Raw genomic sequence first — 25,381 nt, 5'->3', positions numbered from 1 at the left:
ATATTTTGTAAACATAGCATGTCATCTACTGTCCTTACTTTCTGAGACAGAAGAGCTCGCACCACTTGATTTGCCACATCATCAAGACAACGCTCATACTGCCGTCTCTGTACTTCTGCATCACGGCTGAGTGAACAGTTATCGTTTTCTAGTACACGTAGCCTCTCTAAAAGAGCAGTTTGCACTTCGCCTGCTCCCTGAAAAGACCACAGCACAAAAGTGAATGATGCGTCAATAATAATTTAAAAAAAGTGAAGTAATGAAATATCTGTTAACAGCAACAATCCAGTTTTAAGTGCAGTAAAATAAATTTGCTATTCTTAAACTATTTTTCTCTCCTGAGTTCATTATTTGTGAATATTATCATTTGTAAAAATGTTAACAAAGGGCACTGAAAAAAGACTGTAAAAATTAAATGGGTACACACAATGCAGTGAATGTCTGAGTCAGGCTAAAATATCTGTACAAAGGAGGGAGAGAAGATGGGAGAAAAGAAAATACAAAAACTGTGAACTGGAATAAAATTAGCATCTCTATAGATGGGGATACATGCTACAAGTTTGACATTCACAGCCTAATTTGAATGAACAGTGAATAACATATAAATTTGTACTTAGATCATGCCAATATGTCGCTATGAATGTGAAACTACAATATATGTTGGGTTTTGTATTTTGATATTCAAATAATCTAGTGACTGAGAATTAGCTTGACTCAGGTTGTGTAGATCTCGAGTCAAACTGTTCCTATAATGTACAAAGTCAGAAAGGCATCTTAAAAACCACAAGGCTGAGTTTCTTTCTGCTTTGATCGGTCAGTAGCATTTAGAGGGATCACAATGCAGATTTTGGAATATATCATTCAGTGTATATTTTAGCATACTGCTTTTCTTTTAGTTCATCACTACCAAGTACTGTGACCAAATCAAATGAATTCCAGGACATAAATAAGAAAATTTATTTCATATATTTTCCTTAGTGCTGAAAAATTGAATAGGAATGTTTGCAATATAGCAAAAAGTCTATGGCTGAAGTATTATGTGATACAAATAGCATTTTTTTTGTCTTTATAACTATTTTTTCACTCCATTTAATCGGGATTAATATATCAAAATGTTGATAGGAAAGTCATGTTTTTAATACCACAACAACTTACAGCTGCTTCCAGTGCCCGCAGTTGTTTCCTCAGAGCTTCATTTTCATTTCCTAACTTAACCAATGTATTCTGGAACTGATGTATGCGATTCTGAAACCAAAAATCAACAAATAATATTAGAAAAAAATAAGATAAAACATGGCCCCTGTGCACGCCATACTTTAAAACCTTTTCCTGTCTTCAAATATGTGTAATTGTAAGACCTGAAAATCAAACATGTACCTTAAAAATTATTGCTTCATAAATTTAGGTACACATGCTCTGTCCATATATATTACTAAATTAGTCTCCCACCACGTTTTTCTGTCTGTATATGAAGGATAATCTCGTCAACTACTGCATGGCTTTTGATAGAGTTTTCACTAATAGATAGATTGATTCATGAGGAATATTTATGTATGTATTTTATTATCGTTACACCGGAGCAGTGGCCTGGCTGCAGATTACTTAGTGCTAGCCATGCAAAGCCTGGGCAAGTCAATAGTTTTACTATAAAAATATCTTAAATATCTTAATCCTACATCAGCGATTTGAATAAAATCATCTTCTGATTCAAACAGTTACATTTAATTCCATTAGAAGTTAAATTTCCCTTTCTTACCTAATTTAGGATAGACAAGTTGGAATAACTGAGGCCACATCAGTAACCCATCAAAAACAGTATAGGTACATTATTCTTCTAACAATGTAGGTTTATTCAGAAACAACATAAAAACTCTTTTTATCTGAACTTTTGCCACATAAGATTAGGTTTGGCAGTCTGGTACACTGTTTTAATACAATGTGTTACTACAGCAGCTTTGAACTACAAACGATCTTTTTAAAAAAAATTCTCTGAATTTGGCCAGCCAGGCAGCAGAGCCATGTGCAATCATTTTAGCATTAACTGTCTCATTTCAAACTAGAGATGGCAATGAAGGTCAAAATCACAAAAATTTAGCAACAGTTCAATGATATGTGCACAGCTCTATAAATTAAATAAGATTTGCCTGTAAAATCACTGAAAAAATTACAAATGAAAAATAAATAAGTAAAAATGACAATGAAAACCAGTTGAAACTATGGACATAACCAGTCAAAATTTATTTTTATATCTGCTACATGTCTGAGAAAGTTAAATCTCCATCACCAGGTGGATTTACGTCAGTTAATGTGTGGATGAACTGATGCACAGTACAACTTCTGTATAACTTGTGGTGCTGTCTTCCAGTGGTCACAGACTTCTTTCCCTGCCATGTTAATAGCATGCACAACATATGTACACTTTGAGTACATAAAACTAAGTATCCGGTCTTACACTCTGAGCTGATTTCGCAGGCACAACTGTGTGCTGCAACACGCACAGCTAATTACCAGAAGCAAGGTCTTAATGCTCCCCAGTAGCCATGGAAGGAGAATGTCAGAAGCAGTGTAGAACTCATTGGGAAGTGATCATAAGTTTTTAAAAAAATCTGAAGCCAGGTGCAGGGCTCATTAGTCACCTGTGAAATATGCACTTTGATGAAAGATCTTGGAAAGGAAGATCACGTACAAATAGATGGAGGTGCAGGCATAAGTTTAGATTGCCACTGCGAATTATACAAGGGGAATTCAATAAGTAATGCAACAGATTTTTTTCCTCGGCCAGTTTGAATTGAATAAATACAGTATTTGTTGCTTCAGCATCTATAGTTTCACGAAATTCACGTGACGGCAGTACATGTAGCATTCAAAATTGCATGTGTTACAGAGGTGTGTTCCAAGCGAAGAGCTGTCATTGAATTTATTTTGGCAGAAAAGCAGAGCACTGCAGATATTCATAGGTGTTTGTTGTCTACAGAGACCTGGCAGAGAACAAAAACACAATGAGGTGGCTGTCATCGTCGCAACAAGGTCGTGCAAACCTGTCCAATCTCCCACAAGCCAGCTGGCCACACACAACTGTGACTTCTGCAATGTTGGAACATGCAGACACTCTGATTCAAGATGAATGACAGATAACGATCAAGCACAAGGCCTAACACAAGTCTGGGATCTCACAAAATTCCATCAGATTGTTCTTCCTCATCCACCTTACAGTCACACTCTCGAACCTTCAAACTTATTATTGATTATGGAAGATTGGAAAGTTATTGATGCATGGAGTTGTTGGCTCCAACATCGACCAGTAGAGAGGTACCATGCAGGCATGACAGCCCTCCAAGTAAGGTGGCAAATGGCTATCAGATTGAACAATAACGACATTGAAAAATAGAGTTTCATAGCCAAAAGAGTGGGAAATAATATGTTATACTGAAATCCTGAATAAAATCAACTTTCTTTCAGACAAAAGTGTTGCATTAGGTATTGAATGCCTCTCATGTAACTGTGAATGACACTGGGCACATTGCCAAGAATGCTCCATATACAAGCATTCTCATTGAGCATTTGGATAAATCTAGATGCAACATGCTAAAATAGAGCTTGAAAATTAGTCAGGAGATAGAAATGGTCACACATAGGTGAAATTAAAGAGTCAGCACTCACTAGATCACATCATAAACAGCATGGTTTGCATCTGAGTGTTACTGATACTGTGAGAAACTACTTGCATAGCTAATTACCAGAAGTATGCTTGCAAGAGGAATGCATGTAAGAGCAATGTCGTTGGTACTTACATTCTATGTCTCTCAAATACAGTTTTATGTTCCACACAATTAAAGGCTCGGGTAAGGTGACGTCGTTAGAAAGTTGTTGGCATCACGATTCTACAACATAATGCTTCACGATTCTACAACATAATGCTTGTACAGACTGTTTTATCGCAAAAAGTACAGCTCTCCTGATTTTAGAATAATTGTGACATAGAGGCAACCAAAGTACTGACATTGTTGCTACAAAATGACCCAACAATGATATAAAGTAATACTTTGCTGATCTAACGCTTTCATACTGTGTGCAAAATGTGTCTCGCCCATGATGCTACACCACAAACCAAGGAAGCTGGCACAGTTTTGAAGACGCTTCACTCACATTCAGAATGAAGGCGTCTCAAATACATATTCTTCAATTCACATTTGGGTTTTATGTTGTCTCCCTAAATCACTTAGACCAATGACAAAATGGTTTCTTTGAAAAGGAGACACCCTATTTCCTTTCCCAGTACGAGCTTGCACTCCGACTCCAATGACCTCATTATCGACAGAATATTAAATACCGTACTAATTGCCATTCCCCTCCCAACAGTTTTTAACCACACCATAAAAATGTCTAATTATTTAACTCTGAGAACAAGGTATGTTAAAAATAAGGTTACCAAATAAATAAATGCCTGTTAAACTGACAGTAGGATCTGCCATATTCCTAATTCTTTTAGATGTTCTGCAGCAGGTCCCACTCATTGTTAAAATATGAACCAAGAACGTTCAATTATTAAACTAATCAACTGATAACTGCCCACGTCAGTGTGATTGTTGTCATGTACATCACCACTTACATTACAGCAGCAGGTGATATGACGCAGTTGGTAGGCACTAGAATTTTCGTTCTGAAGGAATGACACCAAAATCCATTTCGGTCACTAAGACCCGGTTATTTGTTAATAACAAAAACAAAGGACTAGCTAAATAACAAAGGAATAGCTAGTGCACAATCTCTTATGGCTGTAATGTTAATGGGACGCCGAATTCCAACCCTCTTCTTATGATTTTTGGGTTAAAATCAGAGTTGAGGACAAATAACAGTCATTTAGTGTGAAACTGTGGTTGTTATCTTCAGAATCGATGTAAAAACTAATAAATACATAAGAACTAATTTAATTATGTCTGACAAAGAACTTTATAAAGTAAGCAAAGCAACGTATACCGGCTCGTTTATCGGTGTTTCAAGAGTCTTAGACCTCTTAGGAACCCGTGAGAGCGGTTCTTAAGAGACAGAGCCGCAAATACATAAATAAAACTTTCACTGTGGCCTCCTTTATTACCTTTACTCACAACAAAGTATTGTTCTGAATTGTATGGTAGCTCGCAAGTCGTGTCCTTTACTTCGTCCATCCGTACACTGTCATAGTTCAGTGACTGCGGTTCAATCTCAGTTTTCTGCCCGCACTGCTGTCATCATATGTAAAAGCGCCTAGCTGCAGCAGAACCGGGCACTCTGCAGAAAGGAATGCACCGATAGATGTCTCTGTTGTCGAGGTATCCTTTGATCCTAAACTGCAGCAGCAATCACGGTGTAACTGTGGCCGGGTTGCCAAACGTACGAGGTTCCTCGCACAAATACGAGATTTGTGGTCTGCTGTAGAGGTACGAGGACACGGTCAGGTTCGTACAGTTATGTAGGAGATTTTTGACACAGGAAATTTTATAACATTATTTGTAATTGTGGGCAACAATTTATAGCGTAAATGGGTCCATACACTCCTAGTTCCCTTAGCTCTCTAAGTTTTCTTCGGAGCTCGTCGGCAGAATTCGGATCTTTCCGTAGTTTTACGCACTGCTGCCAACGAATGCGATTTGCAATGTGCGGCACTACAATGAACAGAAGTTCAGTGTAGAGATGGGTCGAACTCGTTCATTCCTGTGAAGTACTTCATTCATTTCACTCTTTGCCGTGAAGCGTTCAAATGAAGTAGTTCATTCATGAAGTACGGAAGCCTGGCGAAGTTGTCCAGTTCGCCGCTCAGCCGCGGCTACGCTCGCTTCGCCTCGCTCGTACAATAAAGCTTCGTAATACTTCATAATTTTACCAACAGATGGCCGAACTATGAAGTAACGTCCACGTAACGTTTTGCGTCTTACAGCGTCTGAGTTAACTTAAATACAGCATGGTCGAAGGGGACAAAGGAAAGATAAATAGAGAAGCCTGCACATATGAAGAAGGTATTACGTTTAACCTTGCTCGGCATTTTCTCATGAAGCGCCAAAAAGAGTCTTCATCTGCCAAGTGAAACCTTATTTGTTGTATTTATGGACTGAAAACTAGGGCTACTAACGAAATTAAGTCCAATTTTATGTTCCTTTTAAAATTTAATCCAAAATAGAATGAGTATGTTTACCACTGTCACAAAGTCTATATACCTACGTTAAGTAATTATTCAGAAGTTTTCCTGTAGATTTTATTTTTGTTGAGAATAGTAACCCTCTAAATTCAAAACGTTAACTGTCACCTGTAGTCATTGGTACGATTTCAGGTAAAATCCCTCTTTATTTTATTCGGAAAGCAATTTTTGTGTCTGTTCACGCTTATACAATGGCTAGCAACTCGCGATCGCGTAGAAGTAGTGAAATTTGGGGTTTCTTCGCCGATTTAGGTGATGGGAAAGCAAAGTGCAACTGTTGTTGTAAGTGTATTTCACTGCGCGATTCGTCGACACGCAGTAGAGGGAGGACTGAGTGAAGGGAGAATGAGTGACGTAGCGCCAATGTAGTGGGAGAGGGAGAGTGAGTGAACGAACTAGAAAAAAAGTGTGGAGTGTGCTATCTGTGGAGAATTTGAAGTACCAGTTTATTGAAATTGAGTGGTTAGTTCACACTTCACTGGAGTGAAGCGTTCATTTGAACGACTCATTCACGAGCTCCCCATCACTAGTTCAGTGTCCAGTGGACGCGATAGTTTAGTGATGCCGAGAGTGATGATGAATGATAACACTGAAATCTAGAGTCCAGAAGAATGCAGCGCCTGCGACTGACGTGTTAATGATTATATGCGTTCTGAGTATTAAAATAAATTTTTATATGGTTTTCAATCTAATTCGTATCTCACTCATTGAATAATTGTCACATCATGATTTACTTTTTTCTGTATTTCATATTCATTGATATAAAAAAGTACCATAACTTAATATAAACTTGCATAAATACGCTCTTTCAGCAAATGTGTGTACTTTAGTGCTGTTTACGCCACAGTAAGCGAGGACTGCGTGCCGTTAGCGATATTGCGAAGAAGCCATTCCGCTGTGGCAAGCTGGCTTTTGCTGTCGTACCTCCTTGCCACGCTTCCCCCGCATCCCAGGAAATTAGAAAAACTTTACAGGGAATAGTGGCCCATGCTCATGCATATTATAAGTTATACTTCTGATTTGTATGGAAATTACACATGCGCAACAGAATGTCACTCAGTAATTCAAAAACTGTTAAATGCGATACACATGGAGAATAGATCTATTTTCTCCATGGTAATACATTAGACTCGTTCGTTTCCTCAATATGGAGCAGTGTTCTCTCAAATTAGCCCTTCTGTTGGTAGATTTTTGTACTTTTTAGTTAAAATTTAAATTTCTAAAATTTTGACATAAACGCAACATGCCTGTGACTTTCCTATTAATCAAGAAATTAAATATTTTATTGTAATAATGACATTAATCAATCCTTATTTATTTGCAATTTATAAAAAATAATTACTTGATAAAGTCTATCGCTGGAATTCATTTTAACTAAGTTTCGAATTTTCACACTAGAGTACGTGACAATGAGCACAAGAAAGTCCAATGGAGGTAAAATCATTTTTTTCTCATTGATAATAATTTTCGTTTCAGTGACCTTCAGTCACACAAAAATTGACTAACACTTTCAATCGTATACTGAAAGTCTAGTCTAACTTGTAAGCTATCCCTAAATAAACATGTCATCAATAGTTCAGCGCAGGTGTGTTTCCGGCACTGACAATAGGCCGCCTACTACTTTTTCTCTGTCCCATAAGTGCAGTGTTGTGTCTCTTGTATAGTTGTTTGTGTCTACCTATTTACCTATAATTATGAGTGATTGTGAGGGAGACAGTGACCAGTCGTGTACTCTTATCCACCAAGAAAAACACCCAAAACAGGCGGCTGGACAAAAAAAAAAAAAAAAAAAAAATGGAAGTAATCGCAGCATGGCTCACAGAATTTTAGACATCAGTGGTTAAAGGATCCGGCTTTAAAGGACTGGTAGCTGAAATATCTAATTTGAAGACTCACGCAACTACCAAAAAACATAAATAAAAAACCTAGTTCTAGTGTAAACACGAAAACATTAACATCGCTGGGATTCCAAAAAAGTGTAACTCCACAAAATAAAGAAGAAGCACATGCATAAATTAAACTTGCTGCTTTTTTCGCAGAGCATAACATTGCATTTTCGGTTGCTCACCATTTAACACCTTTTTTTAAAAAAAGCAGTTGTGACCGGGTCTACATTAATTAAGGAAACACAGCTCAAACGAACTGAAGTAACAGGAGTGGTGAAGAACGTTCTTGGAGAATGTCATAAAGCAGAATTAGCCCAAAAACTACAAAATAATAAATTTTCGGTCATGACGGACGAGACAACCGACATTTCAAGGGTCAAAACTGTTTGCGTTGTGGTACGCTGCTTTGATCAAGATGCTGAAAAAATATGTAGCACATTTTGGGAGCTGCACAAGCTTTTACGGAAAGAACCGATGCTGATGATATTCCCACAGCCAGTGGCGAGATTTTATACACATCTCTTATCGATTCATTCACCAGCTGCAATGTCCCACTGAAATATGTTATAGGCTTTGTCTCAGATGAGCGTAACTTCATGATGGGTGAAAACGACTCAGTAAAAACTAGATTACAACGTGATTTTAAAGGAATCATAATGGTGAAATGTGTTGTCACTCAGACCATTTGTGTGCCAGCGAAGCATGTAAACAGTTACCTGAAAATGTAGAGCAGCTAGTTAGTGATATTTATAACATTTTTTGAACACAATGATAAATGCCAGTTTGATTTTCGTAACTTCCAGTCATTTGTTGATCTTAAGCCATCTCAGACAAGATGGCTTTCATTGTCAGCAGTGGCTGAAAGAATATCACAGCAGTGGGAAGCCCTACGTCAATTCTTTATCGATTTCACTACAAATCGTGCACATAAAGCCAAAGCCTATGTGCGAAACCGGGCAGTATTTATTTCTGAAAAACTCAGCAACCCATTCTACAAACTTTATTTTTGTTTTCTTGAATGGTCCCTCCCTTTATTTAATAAATTCAATCTGGAATTTTAAAACGAGAAAGCAGTTATTCACAACCTACATGAGAAAATACGTGAACTCTACCAGGAAATCCTATAACTTTATTTACAACGTGGATATGTCATGAGGCCAAACCTAGGTGAAAGAGACCCTGAAAGTCTGCGACTGCTTCATAACACTGAACTGTATCTTGGCGTCAAAGTGTAAGAGCTCTTAAAACATTTAGATGTGGTCAGACGTCCTGCAAATATTGAACAATTCTTCTCATGTTGCAAAAATTTCTAGAAAGTTCCTGCCACAGAAATAATAATAATAATAAAAAAAGATACAACATGGAGGACCCTGTCTTGTCAAAGTTGTAAGTTTTCAAACCAGAATTAGCGCCCTCCCACAATTTCAGAAGCCGTTTCCCAACACTGATGCCTCTTATAGAAGTGGTTCCGCTTATAATTGCACCAGATGATCACACACACACACAAAAAGCAAATAATAGACGATCAATGGAGATGGCTGCCAATCGCACATGCTCGGTATCTTAAATGATTGAATTAAATTAGTGTACCAGGTAAGTTTTGGGATCTTTTACTGAAAACTGGATATTTTTCTGGGCGGGCTCTTTTTGCTCTAAATGCACTATCCCTACCTCATACAAATGCTGAGTGCGAGCGAGTTTTCAGTAAGGTTAATTTGATAAAAACAGACATAGGAAACCGGCTAACTGTGGGAATTGTGAACGGGACACTTCCTGCTGCAGAGAGCTTAAAAGGACCAACACGTACTGGAAATTGCGTCAATTTTGAACCGACAAGAGACATGTACATCCGCATTACTAGGGAAAAATTATACGGCAACATAAATAAGAATGATGTCAGCGAGGCTGAACGCCTACTAAGAAGGCCAGCGTATTCATCGTCGACCTCTGGCGACCTGCATGATGTCCAGAGTTGAAGACCCTCACAGCTTTCTGATGACAGCCATAGAGACTATCATATCCTATGTTTGTTCTTTATCATCTTCTCAATCGTTCGACTCCCTCTTAGTTATCTTCAACACCACACTTCTATCTGAACAGCACACCAGAAATACTCGCTCTCAGCAACCCTCCCTACACCATTACATAACAACAATCATCTCAAAATCATTTTGTGTATCAGGATTCAGACTTCGGAACTATCTTACGCAAAATAACAGAGAAACTAAATTCTTTTCAGACTTCAATAGATAGCTAATGGTCAGCTTCTATCACAACACCTGCATCTTCCCTATACAGGATGGTTAGAATTTGACTTTCCGATATTTGAGCCAGTGTAGGCGGAAAGTTATTTACCGTGTGGGTACCCAACTTACATATGTTCGAGATGTGTTCTGCAGGATTTGTTTTGTTAGGAGTGTTAATGGAAAAAATTCAGAAACATCGTCCAGTACGCCTTAGATAAGTTCGTACCGACTAAGGTCCAAAGCGAGGGGAAAGATCCACCGTGGTATAACAATCATGTACGAAAGGTACTACGGAAACAAAGAAAGCTTCATCATAGGTTTAAGAGTAGTCGAATCATAGCTGATAAGGAAAAGCTGAACGAAGCGAAAAAGAGCGTAAAGAGAGCAATGAGAGAAGCATTCAACGAATTCGAACATAAAACATTGGCAAACAATCTAAACAAGAACCCTAAAAAGTTTTGGTCATATGTAAAATCGGTAAGCGGATCTAAATCCCCTATTCAGTCACTCGTTGACCACGATGGCACCGAAACAGAGGACGACCGAAGAAAGGCAGAAATACTGAATTCAGTGTTCCGAAACTGTTTCACTGCGGAAAATCGTAACACGGTCCCTGACTTCAGCCGTCGCACGGACGCCAAAATGGAAAATATTGAAATAAACGATATCGGAATTGAAAAACAACTGCTATCACTTAGTAGCGGAAAAGCATCCGGACCAGACGAGATACCCTTAAGATTCTACAGTGATTATGCTAAAGAACTTGCCCCCTTTCTATCAGCAATTTATCGTAGATCGCTGGAAGAACGTAAAGTACCTAGCGACTGGAAGAAAGCGCAGGTCGTTCCCATTTTCAAGAAGGGTCATAAATCAGATGCGAATAATTATAGGCCTATTTCGCTTACGTCAATCTGTTGTAGAATAATGGAACATGTTTTGTGTTCTCGTATTATGACGTTCTTAGATAATACAAATCTCCTTCATCATAACCAACATGGATTCCGCAAACAGAGATCATGTGAAACTCAGCTCGCCCTATTTGTCCAAGAAATTCACAGTGCCGTAGACACTGGCGAGCAGATTGATGCCGTATTCCTGGACTTCAGGAAGGCATTTGATACGGTTCCGCACTTACGTTTAGTGAAAAAAATACGAGCTTACGGAATATCGGACCAGGTTTGTGATTGGATTCAGGATTTCCTAGAAGAAAGAACACAACATGTCATTCTTAACGGTTCAAAATCTGCAGATGTAGAGGTAATTTCGGGAGTACCGCAAGGAAGCGTGATAGGACCTTTATTGTTTACAATATACATAAATGACTTAGTTGACAACATCGGTAGCTCCGTGAGGCTATTTGCAGATGACACGGTTGTCTACAAGAAAGTAGCAACATCAGAAGACTCGTACGTACTCCAGGAAGACCTGCAGAGGATTAATGCATGGTGCGACAGCTGGCAGCTTTCCCTAAACGTAGATAAATGTAATATAATGCGCATACATAGGGGCAGAAATCCATTCCAGTACGATTATGCCATAGGTGGTAAATCATTGGAAGCGGTAACGACCGTAAAATACTTAGGAGTTACTATCCGGAGCGATCTGAAGTGGAATGATCACATAAAACAAATAGTGGGAAAAGCAGGCGCCAGGTTGAGATTCATAGGAAGAATTCTAAGAAAATGTGACTCATCGACGAAAGAAGTAGCTTACAAAACGCTTGTTCGTCCGATTCTTGAGTATTGCTCATCAGTATGGGACCCTTACCAGGTTGGATTAATAGAAGAGATAGACATGATCCAGCGAAAAGCAGCGCGATTCGTCATGGGGACATTTAGTCAGCGCGAGAGCGTTACGGAGATGCTGAACAAGCTCCAGTGGCGGACACTTCAAGAAAGGCGTTACGCAATACGGAGAGGTTTATTATCGAAATTACGAGAGAGCACATTCCGGGAAGAGATGGGCAACATATTACTACCGCCCACATATATCTCGCGTAATGATCACAACGAAAAGATCCGAGAAATTAGAGCAAATACGGAGACTTACAAGCAGTCGTTCTTCCCACGCACAATTCGTGAATGGAACAGGGAAGGGGGGATCAGATAGTGGTACAATAAGTACCCTCCGCCACACACCGTAAGGTGGCTCGCGGAGTATAGATGTAGATGTAGATGTAGATGTCATGAATTGCCGTTAGGTGCTCCGTACGAGTACGGCGAATTAGCGATTGCATTACAGTTGCAGTCACAGTGGGTGAGCAGGGCTTTACTCGTAAAACTGTTTTATCAAAACAACAGCAACAGTGCTGTGCTCTTCGCCAGCATCAGTGCATCAGAGGAATGCGTAGAGGTCCTCTTTGCGCTCCGGAGCTGAAGAACATGATTCGGAAGTTCGAAGTCGCCGGCGATTTGGAGAGGCCAACGACTATTTGCCCCACAAATTGTTGCAGAAGTTACTGTTGGCATGGCTGAAAATGCTGGACGCGATGTGCAATCTTCAAGCAGTTCACGAACTGTCACAACAGCTAAACACTCCACGGTCCACCGTTTTCGGTACGTGCTGCGAAGAACTGTGGAATGATATTTTTAGTGCGGTTTCAGGCTGTCGTGGATGCAAGACGGTCGTCACGTTGAGCAACGTTTCTAATCTGGAACGTAAACATGGTTATCTCATTTAAAAATGTTATCGTCTCATGTGGAAATTGAAATGTGTTTCTTTCAGTAGTTTATTTTTCTTCCACGTGTCCTTACTTAATGTTTCCACGAAGTTTCATCATACTACGATCACTCCATTTTCACGGGAGCTCTCTCAAGTACAAAAGTTTAATGATAACCACCCTGTACTTGTGCGCAGCTCACTCTCGTCAACACTCCACCCCCCTCCCCCACCCTACTCCCTCCACTTTACCATCTCCCTTCATTCCAGTGCACAAACCCGGCAAATACCCGCTTGTTGTGGATAGCTATCGACCCATCAGCCTCACTAACGTTATTTGTAATCAGTTAGCACGTATAGTAAGTCGCGGTTGTGTTGGATCCTGGAGTCACGTGGCCTACTGGCTCCATGCCACGGCGGTTTCCGCCAGGGTCGCTCTATCACTGATAATCTTGTGGCCCTCAAGTCTGCCATCCGAACAGCCTTATCCAGACGCCAACACCTGGTTGCCGTCTTTTTTAATTTACGAAAAGCTTACGACACGACCTGGCGACATCATATCTTTCCACAATTTTCTATCGCTCCGTACATCAAGTCGGTGCCTCCCATAGTTCCCCCCATGTCCATGAGAATTAGGTCTCGCAGGGCTCTGTATTGAGTGTATCTCTATTTTTAGTGGCCATTAACTGTCTAGCAGCAGCTGTCGGCCGTCCGTCTCGCCTTCTCTGTATGCAGACGACTTCTGCATTCTTACTGCTCCTCCAGTACTGGTGCTGCTGAACGGCGCCTGCAGGAAGCCATTCACAAGGCGCAGTCATGGGCTTTAGCCCACGGCTTCCAGTTTTCAGCCGCAAAGTCGTGTGTCATGCACTTCTGTCGGCGTCGTATCGTTCATCCGGAACGAGATCTTTACCTTAATGACGATCCACTCACTGTAGTGGAGACATATCGATTCTTAGGACTGGTTTTCGAAGCCCGGTTGACTTGGCTTCCTCACCTTCGTCAGCTTAAGCGAAAGTGCTGGCGGCACCTCAATGCCCTCCGATGCCTAAGCAACACCAACTGGGGTGCAGATCGCTCTACGCTGCTAAAGCTCTACAGAGCCCTTGTCCAATCCCGCCTTGACTATGGGAGTCCGGTTTATGGTTTGGCAGCGCCCTCAGCGTTGCGTTTACTCGACCTAGTGCACCACTGTGGAATTAGACTGACAACGGGAGCTTTTTGGACGAGTCCGCTGACCAGCGTCCTGGTGGAGGCCGGAGTCCCTCAACTGAAGTTTAGGCGACCACAATTTCTCGCCAGTTACGTTGCACACGTTCGTATTCTCCTGAGCATCCGAATTACCATTTCCTTTTCCCACCTATGGCGGTTCATCTCCCGCATCGGAAGCCCAGGTCAGGGCTTACGATTGCGGTTGGCGTCCGATCTCTTCTGTCTGAAGTGGAGTCCTTGTCTTTACCACCTATACTCGAGGTCCATTCACGTACACCTCCATGGTGTACACCACCCAGGCCGAAGCTTCGCCTAGACCTTTCCCATGGTCCTAAGGACTCAGTTAACCCCGCGGCTCCCCGCTGTCACTTCCTCTCGATTCTTGACATGTACCGGAGCCATGAAGTGGTTTACACCGACGGCTCGATGGCTGATGGTCACGTTAGTTTCGCGTATGCTCCTGGAGAACATATTGACGAGCACTCCTTGCCAGATGGCTGCAGTGTTTTCACGGCAGAGTTGACATCCGCCTATGCCTGGTGAGTCGTTTCTTGTCTGTACTGACTCCTTGAGCAGCCAACAAACTATCGACCAGTGCTACCCCCGCCTTCCTTTGGAAGCGACCATCCAAGAGTCCATCTATGCCCTGGAACGGTCCAGTCGCAACAAAGAAACCGTTTCTAGAGATCGGCATCCCCGTAACTGACCTGCGATCATTATTACGCCGCAAGGCTTTCCAGCTTTTGGAGACGGAATGGTATAATCCCAGTATGCCCAACATAATGCGTGCCATTAAGGAGACTACGAATGTGTGGAAGTCCTCCATGTGGGCCTCTCGCAGGGACTCTGTGGTTTTCTGCCGGCTCCGCATTGGCCTTACGTGGCTAACACATGGCTACCTCCTCCGCGATGACCCACGTCGGTGTCACTGTGGCTCACATATGACTGTCGTCCACATCGTGCTCCAATGCCCACTTTTAGCCCCTCTGCGGCGGACTTTTAACTTTCGCAGCACCCTACATTCGTTGTTGGGCGACAATGCCTCAACAGCAGATTTAGTGTTACGTTTTATTCATGATGGGGGTTTTTATCGTACCATCTAAGGGTGGGCATTTAGTCTTCTCTCAGAGGCCACCACCCTCCCTCCGTTTTAATTCTGTCGCACTTTCTTTGCATTTGTTTGTCTTGGTGGTCGTCTTTTCCCTACATGTGTTCATCTCGCGTTGTCATTTTGGGATGGACATTTTAATGTGTTACAGAGTGGCTGGTTCATCCTCTTTTATTATTGTGATCAGCCAGCCCAGACCATCTGCTCTATGGTTTTAATACCTTCTAATTTTCCTTGTGGTGTTCGTTTTCCCCGTTTTCTTTTGTCTTATTTTTTATTCGTTCCATTCGTTTACTTTTTAGATGTGGTCCCCGATTCCTTCTCTCCCTTTCACTTCTCAAACGTACTTTGGGTGTTTTTGTACCTTGAGCCTTGCTTGCGTCAGGGAAAAGGGACTGATGAAGCTGCAGTTTGGTCCCTTTATACCCCAAACCAATCAACCAACCAACCAACCAACCAACCAACCAACCATCGCCCTTGCCATGCAGTCCTCTATTTAAAGATTGTTATTTCTTAACAGACATAGTCACTGTCATTTATTTTTCTTCTCTTTCATTATCTCTTCTGTTTCAAATGATACTAAACACGGCCTCATTTGAGCTAAGCTAATCAATATTATTGTTATCCTTGATTCTACTTATTATTGTTATATTATTATTATTATTATTATTATTATTAATGTCAGTTATTATTATTATCGTATGCGAATTATTGTAAGTGTATGTGTCTGTGTTTGCATGTGTTACTCCTGGAAGGCCCTAATCTGGTCAAGTTAAATAAACAATAAATACAACACACAGACTGACAGTATGTCGGTCGGAAGATGTGTTGAGAATACAGAAGCTTGTAACTGTAGCAGCTGTCTATGGCCAGTGTAAGTGAGAAATTATTTTAAGAAACCAGTGGACTGTAAGTGCCCTACACATCTAGAATAGGTATCTGTTACCAGTTCTCCCCATTCCTCTTCCGTCCTCGTTCTCTCTCCCTCTCTCTCTCTCTCTCTCTCTTCATCACAGGTCTATTTATTATTTAGTGGGAGAGTGTCACAGACATTACAACAAGTCCAGTGGGACAAGCGATTAGAAAGAGGTCGAGTGTCACGAAAATTTTTGCTCTCAAATTCCGAGAGTGGATATTCCAAGGCGTCAGAAGTCTACGGCACGGAACTCAACCTTGCAATAGCTTTTTAGAGGCCTTCGTTCAGATCCCTTTGAAATAATCTGATTGGGCATTCACTAATAATGAGATCTACTGTTCGATCTTGAGTACAGTTCTCCATTTCTGAAGGCATGCTTCGCATCTTGCATGCCTGGTTCTATTGTACATTAGTCTGGTCCTTATTTTCCTTAGCAAGCATGCAGGGTGTAACGCGCACAAGTGCGGATATTGCTGTTGGTGGCTGAGGACCGCGTAGTGAACAACATTACATCAGTATTTATGTCACTTGCAGACTAATGATTATAGCTATTAGAAGTCATACATTTTTAAGTTGATTAGTACCTCCAAGTACGTGTGGCAAGAGCAAGCAATTAATGTTTATTTGCTCCTGGGTAGTAGGTAAGTAGTTGAAATGTGGATGCTTGGAAGCAAAATTGTTAGTCTATACTGACAGGCATAGTCCACTTAGTGGTGCAGTTACAATCATGCAGAAAACATCAGACAGTGAATTATCTACCTCTACATTATGTTATGTGTTTGGAGAAAGACTGTCTGACATAGAGAAAAAACCAGCAGCACACTGGTGTGTGTACATACTAAGGTATTACGTATAAAAATATCTGCACTTGCACCCGTTGGACTCTGTATTTGGTGACTGCATAAAGGTATTTTGTGTATATGTATCTTATCATACGAGGGACGGTCAGAAAGTAATTTTTATCGGCCAATTTCGGCTGCAAAAGAGTTAGGAATTTGTTGTGGAACATTGTGGAATATTCCCGCTTCAGCCCTATAGTTTTACGAAGTTCCGATAGGTGGCTGCGCGATAAATAGCAGTCAAATTGGCGTCTGTAACGAAAGTGCGTCCCAAGCAGAGAGTTGTCATTGAGTTTCTTTTGGCGGAAAACCAGAGCACCGCAGATATTCATAGGCGAAATATCTACGGAGTCCTGGCAGTGAACAAAAGCACAGCGAGTCGTTGGGCGACACGTCTGTCATCATCTCAACAAGGTTGCGGCAAATCTGTCCGATGTCCCATGTGCCAACCGGCCGCACATAGATGTGACTCCTGCAATATTGGGAAAATTGGAAAAAAAAGCAAGGGAATTTCTCCTTCTCCATGACAACGCAAAGCCTCACACACGTCAGCGTTCCCGAGAGGAATTCACAAAACTTCATTGGACTATTATTCCTCATCCAACCTACAGCTTAGATCTCGTACCTTCCGATTTACTTCTGTTTGGCCCAATGAAATATGCACTCCGCAGGAAACAGTACGAGGGTAATTGGGGGGGTGGGGGGGTATTCATGCCGCAAGACGGTGGTTCCAACGTCGACCAGGAGAGTGATACATGCGGGCATACAGGCCCTCCCAGAAGGATGGCGCAAGGCCGTCGTATTGAAAGGAAATTATGTTGAAAATAGGGTTTTGTAGCCAAAATAGAGGCGAATAATATGGTATAGTGGAATTCTGAATGAAACCAAGTATGCAGGTATCGATCGAAACTAGCTGTGGAATTGATAGAAAGATTCAGATAGAAGCTTTTGTTCACTTTTAAAGTGTCTTCCCTTAAATACTTGAAGGCTGTGGAACACAACATGTAACACCAATTTCAATCGTCCACCTGGTAACTCGAGCTCCGTTTGCTACACACTGTACCATCATAACGGGGAAAGTACGACAGCAGCAGGAACTGTCGTCGGATGAAACATCTATGTATACACATATTTTGTGAAGTGTGCAGGGCAGAGGGGTTTTAGCATTGTGCCACAGGATCTCTTCCTACGTGAGTGATACGAAGGGGAGAGGTGGGGGGGGGGGGGTATTTCACTTAATACCGCTACCTGAAACTTTGTAAATAGGGTTTTGCTGGATTATTGGCGTCTATCTTCAAGCATCTGCCAATTCAGATTTACAACCATATCGGATATACTCACTCGAGATTCAAACAAGTTTACGATTATCTGTGTCGCCCTTTTCTGTATGTATTTATTATTCTGTGTTAGACCTGTTTGGTATGGGTCCCAGGCATGTGAGCAGTATTCTAAGATGGTACGCACAAGTGATTCGCAAGTAGTTTCCTTTGAAAACTGCAGCCGGCCGATGTGGCCGTGCGGTTCTAGGCGCTTCAGTCTGGAACCGCGGGACCGCTACGGTCGCAGGTTCGAATCCTGCCTCGGGCATGGATGTGTGTGGTGTCCTTAGGTTGGTTAGGTTTAAGTAGTTCTAAGTTCTAGGGGACTGATGACCACAGATGTTAAGTCCCATAGTGCTCAGAGCCATTTGATTTTTGAAAACTGCATTTGTCCCTTTATCCCGCCAATGATTCGAAGTCTGCGATCTGTCTTATCTGCGACTGAATCTACGTGAGCAGTCCATTTCACATCCTTACAAACTGTTACACCCAGGTATTTCTAAGAGGTGACTGATGGCAATTGTGACGCATTGACTTTGCCGTAGGATACAACGTTCCTGAGTTTGGCGCAGTCTGATAACGTTTATCCCCGTCAAGGCATCATCAAGACCACAGCTGTCTCCATAGGTGACCCACTGTCAACCCTGGAGACGAGCCACTGACACAGCCGTTTCCAAAGCACTCGAACGCGTGGCCAATAGCGACAAGAGGTAGCAGACAGGCGTCATGCAAATTGTGGCCGGCCTGCGCTGCGAGGGTCGGGACGTACCCTTGTTTGTAAGCAAGGGAGCGAGGTTGCCGCGTCCAGCTAACGGCCAAACGAGCCCTGCCTGCAGCCCCACACCGACGCTACGGCGCCGAGGCAGCGAAGCCGAGTGGGAAAGAAATTCAGAAATCTAGGTCTGGGGCAGGTCCAGCGACGTATTCTTTCTCGTTTTACGTTTTCCTTTCTCTTTGTAGTTAGTAACGTTCATTGCAGTATGTTTTGAACATCTTCAAAATCTTCTCATTTAAATTTTGGAAAGTTCTAGAACAAATTTCTTTACGCTTTCAGGTCCATGGATGCTCAACCAAAAACCCACCCTTCTCATTTCCATATGTACCATATACTTAAAACGCAGCTCGTGCCCTGCGGTTCGGGTACAGCGAACAACGCTGAAGTTTTGTTCGTTTCATTATTAATTCGCGTGTTTACGATTTTAGTTCAGGTATCGAAAATTTAATACTGATGCTAATAAAGGCCTATAGAAAGGAAACTGTCAAAATCTGTCAAAATAAATCCCAAGAAAAGTGAACTTATCCTTCCGCGTTCTTTTCTGTGTCTTGTTTCATTGGAATTCGAAATACTGTATTCAGCTCCGACTGGGAAATCTGGGTGGAATAAGTAACAAGAGTAAACTGAGACTAAGGGTTGCCAACCCTTCATGTCCTAGCAGCTAATGTACTGCTACAGTGGGATACTAAAAATTAAGTTGACATTGTACGAAATGAAGATATACCAGACATATAGGCGACAAAATGAGAATGGAAACCCTTATCTGAAGAATGGGCTGTTAAGTATGTCGTCGCTTAAGGTTTCCGAAACTAGTTAGTTTGGCAGAAGAGCAGCAGGAGCCACAAGTTGTCGGGTCAAATTTTGCAAAAAAGGACACGTTGTATAGGAAGCATGCAGATGTAAGATACGAGTATCAGCACAGGACTGTTACGCATAACGTTAAACTAGTCGTAAGACTGATGATTTACCAAGTAAGGAGCGGGATGCATATCAATAGAAAAAATATTAATTCCTGAGATAGATGAAAATTACAACTCAGATCGATAAGAGAGTAAGAACGAGATGTTCCTAGAATTTTATAAAAATCAGACGATACTGAGGAAGGAATTGCTGCAATTCCATCATTAACAATTTCCAGCGAGGTGTCAAGGTGTTAATTCATTATGAAAACAACACTTCTTAAGACATTACCTATGTTACAAACTCATTCCAAGGTTTCTATTTCACTCCCTTTCGCTGTGGCTATTATAGAGAGATCCATATTTACCGCAACAATTAACGAAAAAGTTGATTTTATTGACATGGATTAATTTTAGATAAAATATACGCCCTGGTCTTCTGTCAAAATAAATTTTAATGAGTCTTAAAGGCATGCTGCCATGCTCCTGTCTAACGCTAACCATTCCTACACTTTACTTTTAGCTCCGGTTAAAAATTCTCAGATTTTTTAACGTCCCTTTAAAAAAAAAAAATTAACCACAAATTATAATACAAATGTTGCACGATTAACCTCCTAACATTACAACTGATTCATGTTCATATTTTCCCCTTAGATCTAGACGTAATTGGATATCGTAAATCACTTGAATAACGACCAAAAAACCGTTTCTATAACATCCAAGAGAAATAAATATGAGTACGGCTAAAATAAACCAAGTAAAAAGACTCGTTCGTCAGTGCATAAGATAGTCTGTTTCAATAGAAACCAATTTAACACACTACAAAATAGGTTGACTGTCACGAATACGACAATAAATCTCCGAGAAAATTATCACTCTTACTACATCATTCTTATTACACCACTCTTATTACAATGAAATGTGTTAAACAACGAGTTACACATAACGAATATCCCTGCACAAAGATTTAGCCGCCTCTGTTCTTCGCTTTCATAACCGTCCTACCATACACACAATCGTACACTTAGCGTACTCGCGACGTCCGTGCTGTACAGGGTGGTCAAAAACAGTGTGGAAACCTTGCCAGGGTGTTGCAGGGTAGGTTGTGTTGAGCAACAATTATTACCAAAAAAGTCGATACGTTGCGCCGTTTATGAGTTAATTAGCATTTAAGCTAGCCACTCAGGGCGTTGCGCGCGCATTTTGAAGTGGCCCGCCAGAGACGCTGTCGCCAAACGTGTTCTTCGTTTGGTTTCTTAAAACCGAACAAGGGAACGACACAAAAGTTGGACGTGAGGCGCTACTAAGTTTCGAACTCAAGCCAAAGGTTGAGCAGTCTCGTGCGGTTTCACTTGCTCTTAGAATAGCTGGCACTAATTGTATCTGGCGTGTCCCTCGAATTTGTGAGCACAACGGCCTGACTGGCTCACTTCAATGCTAGATAACTAGGAAACGATGAAACGTATAGATTTTTTCCTTAACAATTGTTTCCCAGCACTACCCATCCTGCAACATCCTTACAAGCTTTACAGATTGTTTCCGACCATCCTGTATAGACGCCAGATGATCTAAGTCATTTTTAATCTCGTTTTAGGCTATTTTATGGTGGACTATTTTCGAAAACATATTCGAATACCTAATCTTTTGGCTGGAGAAACGTACAGCAGCAGATCTGTAAGCTCAGACGGATAGACTAGATCACTCGGGTACTATTCCCTGTCTCTTACAAGATATGCAACAGTTCCGCCGTGAACCTTGGGAAGCAGGAGGGAGGTATTGGCACAAGTGAACTGCGAGGAGTGCCGGCCGCGGTGGCCGTGCGGTTCTGGCGCTGCAGTCCGGAACCGCGGGACCGCTACGGTCGCAGGTTCGAATCCTGCCTCGGGCATGGGTGTGTGTGATGTCCTTAGGTTAGTTAGGTTTAAGTAGTTCTAAGTTCTAGGGGACTTATGACCTAAGATGTTGAGTCCCATAGTGCTCAGAGCCATTTGAACCATTTTTTTTTTTAACTGCGAGGGCGGGTAGTGCCTGAATAGATCAGTTGCTAAGAATATTGTCCGCGAAAGTCAACATTCTGTGTTCCAATCTCGCTCCGCCACAGCGAGTACTTCGCTGTGGAGTGAAAGTTTCATTGTGAAAACAGTAAGTTCATCGACTTTTTGCCACTCACAGTAGTCTTCAACGAGTTACATGAAACGTCATTATGTATATGGTACCGTTCAACGCATTCCGACTTGCCTTCGTTCTTATTATATTAGTCCACGTTGATTTAGCTCTCCACATATAACATTACACCAAAAACAGACGCAAGATGATGCTAGTCGATGTATTTCAAATAAAATATTGAATGACAGCGTGGAAAGTGCCTCCCCCCTCTCTCCCACCCTCCTCCCCCCTCTTCTCTCTCTCTCTCTCTCTATCTCTCTCTCTCTCTCGTTGTGTGTGTGTGTGTGTGTGTGTGTGTGTGTGTGTGTGTGTGTGTGTGTGTGTGTGTGTGCGTGTGTTTTCTAATTTGGTTTGTGATAAATCTTTGACATTTTGTGCTTTATCAACACAGTATTTATAACCCTTTTTTTGACCTTTTGTGCTTTATCAACATGTACATCGTATGAGTGTTGTGTACGCATTTGAGGAAAAAATCATCCCTTGAATCGTGTGTAAGAAAATCAGCATCAACCACATTCGTTTCTAAGGAGTCCGCGAACGTTGATGTATACATTTTCTTTCGAACAGTTTATTTGGAATAGACTGCAGAAGTAAAAATTGCTCGCGTATACAACAAGTATGTTGATGTCAAAACTGCCAGTGGAACGTAAAACTACTGTGATACAATCAGACAGTGGACGTGTGTCCTCGATGTCGCAGTAGATACAGAGCAGCTAGTGCGACACAGAACAGCCACTATTCACTCACAACAAGAGTTATTCTATATTTAATTTATCTGTTGTGGCGAAGAATGAAAGGAAAGCTCCGTGCACCAAACGTAATGAAGTGTTTTCTAACTAGAGCTTGAAACACATGAAACTGAAACTGCGTTCCCAAAACAAATACCTGAATGTCAGATACCAATCTCTCGAAATTTTTAGCAATATGGTGCAACATGAGTACATAAATTAACGATTTTTTTTAAATTACAATTATGCAGGCCTTTCAGATTTCATACTTCGTCTTAATATCGGAAATAGTGAAGAACGCCGTTATATATGGAAAACGTCACAATACATAGGCATTAAAGAACGTATTCAAACAATGTTTTAGTTTAGTTCTTAATCCGGTGCTGTTCTAGAGTGGAAACATGGCATGACTAATAATGCAGAATCTTTAGTTACAAAAAAAATAGAGCTGACCTATTTTAGTTCATTTTAGATCGGTTAACAAAGCGACGTACGGCCCTCAAAACCTTATATAAATAAAACAATCCTGAAAGGCTTCCGTTTGCAAAGAAATTAGCTGTGCATTAATTATAACTGAATAAATGTAAAACAGGTATCATGTGCTGCATGATTTGAACACGATAGCATTTCACTAGCTGTAGCCCGACTAAAGGTATGTGCTCTGCCTTCCAACTGGGATGTCATCCAGTTACTGGGTGGCCCAATTTTCAGCGTGTATTCCGAAACACAGTGCAACTTTAATTTTTTGCAGTCTGAGAGCCAGAAAATCCTATGACTGAGAAGATATCGAACACCATATTTTTGTATTCGTTTTCTGACACTATTGCCGCCATCAATACACACTTTCCACTAACTTAAGTGTTGGTCATAACATTAAAACAGCTTGAATGAGTGCTCACGTAAAATCAGAACCATGTGTGTAATACATGTTATCATGATTAATCAAGTGACGATTCACATTTTAGTACCAAGGCCCAGGAGAGAGGCAGTCAGTACACCGCATAAAAGTGTAGGCCGCTTCTCTTTAGATCTCCATCTTTAACCTGATGTACAAGATAGTGAGTGTAAAAGTATGTTTGATATTTGGGGGTGGGGGGGGGGGGGTTGGTAAGGGAAACAATGTACGAAATATATTGAGTGATGAACTCACAGTATCTTATCCTGGTGTGGAGAATATGGGCCAGAAGGGCTGCTTCCCCACTCGGTAACAGAAACAAAGGAATTATATCTAAATCCAATTAGAAAAATGCTAACATTTACGCAGCTGAAAGACACATTTAGGGGAAAATGATAATTACATTCTGTTGTTCGAAATGCACACGGCACGCTAAAGCCTTGCGCAAATATTTGGATTCGCAGATAAATAAGCACAATGTTGTTAATCGGAAGGACATATTTTTTTCAATTACTTGAAAGTCTTAACAGTTTATTCAGTCGTATTTTTCACTAGCTTTAAAAAAATCTCTTATGTTTGGTGAAGCAGTAGCATTAATAGCATTCCTATATTTAGCTGTTTTCACGTGGTCTTCAGTATTATCTCTACCTTTATGCGAAACAAACAATTCTCCAGCACATAGAGCCCAATAAAGATGTTTATTGTTACTGTCATTACATACTTTCAGAAATTTGTATTCCTATTGCAGGTTAACATTAAACACTCGCTCTCTTTTGCCCATTGATAAACGATGAGACAGAAAACAAGTGCTACAGAAGAATGCTGAAGATTAGATGGGTAGATCACATAACTAATGAGGAGGTATTGAATAGAATTGGAGAGAAGAGGAGTTTGTGACACAACGTGGCTAGAAGAAGGGATCGGTTGGTAGGACATGTTCTGAGGCATCAAGAGATCACGAATTTAGTACTGGAGGGCAGCGTGGAGGGTAAAAATCGTAGAGGGAGACCAAGAGATGAATACACTAAGCAGATTCAGAAGGATGTAGGCTGCAGTAGGTACTGGGAGATGAAGAGGCTTGCACAGGGTAGAGTGGCATGAAGAGCTGCCTCAAACCAGTCTCAGGACTGAAGACCACAACAACAGCAGCTTCAAAATTTCCTTTATAGCGACATAGTTTCAAGATAGTCTTCCGTCCTCTAACTCGCCCCTTTAGCAGTGTAATCTCGAACAATATCTTCTTAAACAATACCTACAGTAGACTCTCAAAGGTGCAGCTGCCTGAGTAGCGTTTCTGTATTGTCTGACTGTGCCTTCTAGGAAAAGAACAGTGGTCGGTGCGTCGTGTCCTGTCGTGATGGTAGCGGTGCGGCGCCTGTCGCCCATCGCCCTCCGGCTGCGGCACAACCCGGCTTGGCTTGGCTTGGCTTGGCAACGCCGATGCTCAGCGGGAATCCCTGCCCCCGGCAGCCCCCATCGATTATTACCGCTTAGCGAGGTGGGGGCGGCACAGCCTAATTGCGCAGAGCCCGCGCCAGTCGTTTATGGCGATATTCCCGCAA

General features: G+C 41.4%; 1 protein-coding gene across 1 annotated transcript in view; it reads right to left on the bottom strand.

Annotated features, from left to right (window-relative positions):
- Nucleotides 1–25,381, bottom strand: part of LOC124776545 — a 149,739-nt gene that overhangs the window by 70,212 nt on the left and 54,146 nt on the right. The window contains exons 4-5 of the mRNA XM_047251580.1: nucleotides 1,156–1,245; nucleotides 39–197 (exon numbers count right to left, since the gene is read on the bottom strand). Coding sequence (XP_047107536.1) covers nucleotides 39–197; nucleotides 1,156–1,245 — 249 coding nt within the window. The remainder of the gene's footprint in view (nucleotides 1–38; nucleotides 198–1,155; nucleotides 1,246–25,381) is intronic.

Source organism: Schistocerca piceifrons, chromosome 1 (assembly GCF_021461385.2).
Source record: "Schistocerca piceifrons isolate TAMUIC-IGC-003096 chromosome 1, iqSchPice1.1, whole genome shotgun sequence".
NCBI classification, from domain to species: Eukaryota; Metazoa; Arthropoda; class Insecta; order Orthoptera; family Acrididae; genus Schistocerca; species Schistocerca piceifrons.
Note: the sequence above shows the minus strand (reverse complement) of the source record. Positions and strands in the feature narration are given on the sequence as shown.